The sequence below is a fragment of the Mandrillus leucophaeus genome, unplaced genomic scaffold (assembly GCF_000951045.1).
Source record: "Mandrillus leucophaeus isolate KB7577 unplaced genomic scaffold, Mleu.le_1.0 Scaffold9, whole genome shotgun sequence".
Lineage (NCBI taxonomy): Eukaryota > Metazoa > Chordata > Mammalia > Primates > Cercopithecidae > Mandrillus > Mandrillus leucophaeus.
In genome coordinates, this window is record NW_012109807.1 from 7,495,786 (window position 1) to 7,501,712 (window position 5,927).

The window sequence follows — 5,927 nt, forward strand, 5'->3', positions numbered from 1 at the left end:
GTTTCACCGTGTTAGCCAGGATGGTCTCGATCTCCTGACCTCGTGATCCGCCCGTCTCGGCCTCCCAAAGTGCTGGGATTACAGGCTTGAGCCACTACGCCCGGCCGTGCAGTTTCTCTTCTTTAAGCGATGTTGAAAGTATAAGAAAGATCTAAAAAGTGTACAAATCGTTAAGTGTACAGCTCTATGAGTTGTCACAAAGGGTCACACCTGTGTAACAAACTCTATAAAGCACATTTGGCATTTACCTGTCTTTCCTGTATTTTGGTGCACTCATTGGTCCACAACTATTTCAATCGTCAGGTCAGCAGCTTTTTAAAAAGCAGTCTTTCTCACGGTGCGTCTCTGAAGGACCCAGAAAAGTGATGAGAATCGGTAGTGTTACTCATGCGTTCATGGGGGTGTGAACACAGTGCTGTGATAGCACTGGGGTAGAAACAGCACATTCAGATAAGGGATTCTGGAAAGGCTTCTCACAAGAAGCGGTGTTGGAGATGGTCTGAAAAGAAGACAGGCGTTTAATGGGGGAGAAAGGTATTTCCTGTGTTAATAGCGAAGGTGGATGTTGGATTGAACCCAGGAGTGGGCACGTGGTAGTGTTTGGTCTGATGGATATGGGTCCAGATGCACAAAGGATGGAGAAGAGTGGAGGAGACTGAGGGAATGAGGAGGGGACAGGGACTGTTAGAGCTGGGAGCAGGGATGGTAGCAGTAAAGGTGACAAGAGATCTGAAGGGCTCGGTAGGAATTTGTGGTGAAGAGTGTCATTATGTTACTACTTTATCCTAAATTTTACTTGCTATAAAATATCCTGCTGTGTGTTTTGACTCATGCCCATAATCCCAACACTTTGGGAGGTTGAGGCAAGAGGATCCCTTGAGATGAACCCGGGCAACAAAGTCAGACTCCATCTCCACAAAAAAATGTAAGAATTAGCCGAGTGTGGTGGCTTTTGTCTGTGGTCCCAGCTACTCAGGAGGCTGAGGCAGGAGGATTGCTTGAGGACTGGGAGGTCGAGGCTGCAGTGAGCCATGATTGATGCTAGCGTGGTACTTATGCATGTGTGAACACATGTCTTTTTTTCTCCTGTAAGTTACTTAAGTGGATAGCTGATTTTTTTTTCTGAACTTCAAACACCTCCATCAATATAAGAAATAAGTACAAATATTGTAAAACTACCATATCTATATGTAAACATATTATCAATACTATGGGCTTTTTCATTAATTTCTTCATTTCTAAACCTTCCTAAGGTTAAGAGTAATTCTTATTTTTATACCTTTGTGGGATTTTAGAAATCTTACCACGCTGGAAAATAAAAAAGTGAACGTCTTCTGGGACGATTCGTGTCAAATGTGATCAGGATTATTGACTGAGCATTGAGTGGGCGCCAGGAACCTGGTTGCTTCCCTGACATAATTTAAATCTAGGTTACTTGTTGTCTGGGTCTTTTTTTTTTTTTTCCAAATTAACTTGTTAGTTTAATGAGGACTTTTGAGCTCAGATTTATCATATAGGTTATAGTTTTTCCCAGGCTGGTGTTTCCCCTATGGAACAGCGTTCCTTACCAACCACTTGTCGTGATATCGACTTAGTAGAGAGATTGCAAACTTAAGCATTTCTTGTTGGAATCTTCTGATCAGAAGGCCGCTTAGAGTTTTTTTCTCCTCCTCAGACAAGAGATCTAGTCTAGCATCTTGGTTATTTTACAATAGATGACTGATTTTTTTTTTTAACCCAACTTCTTTTTGTGACCACTGTGCTTATCTTCCTCCCCACCCCCCGTTCTTCTTATACTTCTTATTTTGCTCCAAAACTGTGGGTTTGCACAGAACTTCCTTTTTCCTTCCATCATTATTACACACAAAGATAGACAAAAGTTTCTATGTAAGCAGACATACTTATTAGATGAAGGAAATAACTGTTGTATTGACTGTCTTCTACTTATTCAAACTGAGAAAAAATTGCTGGGCACAGTGGCTCATGCCTGTAACCCCAGCACTTTGGTAGATCACGTGAGTTCAGGAGGTCAAGACCAGCCTGGGCAACATGGTGAAACTGCCACCCTCTCCCCTCCGCTCCCCGTCTGTACTAAAAATACAAAAATTAACCAGGCATGGTGGTGCGTGCCTGTAGTTCCACCTACGCAGGAGGCTGAGGCAGGAGAATCACTTCAACCGGGGAGGGAAGGTTGCAGTGAGCCGAGTTCGGGCCACTGCACTCCAGCCTAGGTGACGGAGTGAGACTCTGTCTCAAAACAAAAACAAAACAACAACCACCCAAATTGACACAAAATTAATCATATTCCTTGTCTTTATCTTTTTGCATTTCAACTTTTTTGGAATAAGTTTTTTTTTTTTCCAAATGTATATCCACTAAATATAATTTTTTTTCTCTTAATGTCTACATTGTCACAGCCTGGCTCCTGGGTACCGTGTTAGGCTGTTTTCTTCGCCTTTTCTGCATTCTCCCCTGACATCCTTGAAAGCACTCTTGCGTTCTTACCCTGTTTCCATGCTTGCAGACCCATCCTGGTTTTTCTTTTCCTGTTTGATGATGTGGAATTAGCTATGTCTTAAGAGTCCTAGTTCCTTTTCACGAGGAGTTGTTTCAGAGACTGCAGAATTCGGGTGTCCGTGAGGGTTCGTGATGGACAAAAGTGTTCCTGTTGTTTTTGGGAAATGGGAAATGGTCATTTTTTGTTTTTTTCTGATTTAACCAGTCATGTTGCTGTACTCTCCTTTTCAGTGAGATTTCACTGATGGCTAAGACTTCGCTGTGTGGGGGTGAACTCCAGCTCACTAAAGCGAAGTTCTAAGAGGACTGGAGTTTTGTAGGGACACTGGGTAGCCTGAACCTCTTACTTAAAGGAGAACGTGAAAAGTGTTGTGGGCTAGGGAAAGAGTTTGCCAACTAGTTTATCTCTTGCTTTATGCTGTGGCAGATGGCCAGTCATGGCTTGAATTTGCCCCTTTGTTTGTCCTGGCAAGCTTCTGTGTAGGGAGGCTTCCGTTGGCAGCTTGGTTGCTGTTTCAGAGTACCAAAAATTTTGAAAAACATTCTTCCCAAACCCTGTGTGTGAGTTATGGAAAAAGGAGGTAAATGTTCCAGGAAATCTCATACTCCTAAACTGGATGTCCAGCGGTTGGCTACCATGTTAGGTTTTTCCCTTCTACTGGGCTGTTCTTTCCTTAAGTTGGTGTCAGTTAAACTTAAAAACTCGAACGTCAAGACTTGTAAAATGTCTTATTTTTGTTGCGCCTCATAATATGCATTTATCTCAAGTTGCCTCTTTTGTGATTCTGCAACATTCTCCCTAAAATAGACAAAATCTATCTTTTGTCCATTCCTGTTTTTCCCTTTTTAAATCGGTAATGAAGTCCCATTGGTTTGCAGACAGTTGTGCAGAGAAATAATAGGACCGATCGGACGTCCATTATTGCCGTATGCTGTTGTCATTTCAGGGGAAATAAGCCTGTAGCTTCTAAACTGAAAACAAGCTCAGGGTTGGTGCTTGGGAGCAGTGAAGAGCACCCTTTGTAGACCGCGTTTTTCTCTGTGGTCTCATTTAGTCCACACTACAGCTACAGGGAAGGAAGTGAGTATTAATAGCCCTGTTTGACATGAAGACACGCAGGCAGTTAGCAAATTACTTAATCCAGCTGTATGAGATGACTAGAAAGTGATAGAAAGAAGGTCTGACCCTAGGTGTGTCTGGTTCCGTGGGGTGTACAGCCAGAATCGGCTCTCAGGGCAGTAGAGCAGTGTAATCTGGACGGACCCTCCACAGATGAGCTTCTGGAATGCTCAATCACCCAATGTGATTGCTTTGTATACTTTTCACAAAACTGTATCTTCTTAGCTAGTATTTAATTATATTCTCACCCTATTGTTTATATTGCATTTCTTTTTAAGTACACAGTTTCCATTTAAGAAAGTTGGCGAAAAACTAGTTTGACTTGATGGTGAAACAACCCGTTTAACTGTTGTTTTTAGGTTAAAAAATCAGTTCACGCCGCCATTCGTTAAAGGATACCTCAATCATGCAAACATCTGTTGTTCACTCCAGCAGACTTCCCTTTAAGTGGAAGCCTCTACATTACTGGTTGCTGGTATTTCTGGAAGAGGCACGTGTTAACTGGAGTGAGGCAGTGGATCTTTGTTTTGTTACTAAATGTAACTGCTGAAGTGTCTTCCTAGCAAAATGTGTGCCAAAGTTTAAGGCAGGTATAACCTTTTTTTTTCTAGAAATAATTACACATAATGTTAGACTTTAGGATTTCAGGTTTATTGTTTTGATGCAGAGAAGGGTACTTATAAATCTCATGGCTTTTCATTAAAATAAAACACATTATCAGTGCATATATCTAATTAGTAAATCTCATTAATCTTATAATATTTTCCTTTTATCATGGACCTGAAAAGCAGCTTGTGGTCAGCTGTGCTCACTGGCGGGGTGCAGTGACTCACACCTGTAATCCCAGCACTTTGGGAGGGCAAGGTGGGAGGATCTCATAAGACCACGAGTTCGAGACCAGCCTGGGCAACATAGTGAGACCCCATCTCTTAAAAAAAAACTGTGCTCACTAAAATACCCCTGACATTGACCGCATCACAGGGGAGGATGTCGTAGGCTTAACCTATATATTTTGGTCTATTACAGTTGATTAAAGTAAACTTGAGGCAACTGACAAAAAATTATTATAAATAGCCAGAAAAATGTAGATTCACAGTGTGGAACTTAGGTTACTTTGAAACCATTTTGTAAAAGCAAGTCCTGTTGAGGGTTAGGTATGTTGTGGAATGGTGGAATTTTTGACTCCAAACAGATGTCTCACTGTTTGGATTAAGTCACAGAGAAGATCCAGAAAGAACTCCGGAGATTACACGTGAGCTGCCTTGCTGTGGAATGGTAGGATTTGGTCCTTTCTCAGAAGGGACAGGCAGGGTGGTTGCGGAAGTCGTTGACCTCTCCAGATGCTGTTCGTGGTTTTCTTTTCCTGAGGAATAATGGCTGTGCTATCACTGGGGAGTCTGGAGACCTTGGTTCTCTTGTAGTTTGCTCTTTCATCTTGCAGGGGTCATTTTAGCTCTCATGAGACTGCTATGTTTTTTTTTTTTCCCCCTCTCATTCCACTGTTGATCGGAGAGGAGCTGTAAGATCGGGAGAAGTGCTAGGAGGTAAAATAAAGGCAGATACCATTATTACTGTTATTAAAGGACGAGAAAGTGGCTACCGCAGATTGCAGAGCTTGACATCTGCAGGCAGATATTCATTGGGTGCTTTGTGAGCATAAACACTTATAAAAAGAAGCAGTGATTGCTAGCAGCCAGCAAAAATAAACTAGGCTGAAGTCTAAACAATGAGCTTCTTAAGGAGGCAGAGGCCATGCCTGCACACCACTCTACCCCATTTAAATTTTTAAAAATTATACGGAAAAGTATCGTAAATGATACAGAAACACCTATATTACTATTACTCAGATTTTTAATTTTTAATAAAAATGGAGACAGGGTCTCTCTCTGTTGCCCAGGCTGGAATGCAATGGCGTGATCTCAGCTCACTGTACCTCTCTCTGCCTCCCAGGTTCAAGTGATTCACATGCCTCAGCCTTCCAAGTAGCTGGGACTATAGGCGCCCGCCACCATACCCAGCTAATTTTTGTATTTTTAGTAGAGGCGGAGTTTTACCGTGTTGGCCAGGATGGTCTCAAACTTCTGAGCTCAAGCGATCTGCCTCCCTTGGCCTCCCAAAGTGCTGGGATAACAGGCATGAGCCACCGTGCCTGGCCCAGATTTTTAATATTTACTTCTAGTCTTTTTTTTTTTTTCATTTTTAATGAAGAAAGCATGGCAGATCTCCCTAAAGTCTCCCACCCAGTTTCCATCTCTGCCACCCTGCCTAGACTGGGGCAAACCACATCATG

At 42.3% G+C, this 5,927-nt stretch overlaps 1 protein-coding gene across 1 annotated transcript in view; it reads left to right on the top strand.

Moving 5' to 3' along the window:
- MGAT4A (mannosyl (alpha-1,3-)-glycoprotein beta-1,4-N-acetylglucosaminyltransferase, isozyme A) overlaps positions 1 to 5,927 on the top strand; it is a 137,346-nt gene that overhangs the window by 14,536 nt on the left and 116,883 nt on the right. Inside the window, exon 5 of the mRNA XM_011969621.1 lies at positions 5,675 to 5,707. Coding sequence (XP_011825011.1) covers positions 5,675 to 5,707 — 33 coding nt within the window. The remainder of the gene's footprint in view (positions 1 to 5,674; positions 5,708 to 5,927) is intronic.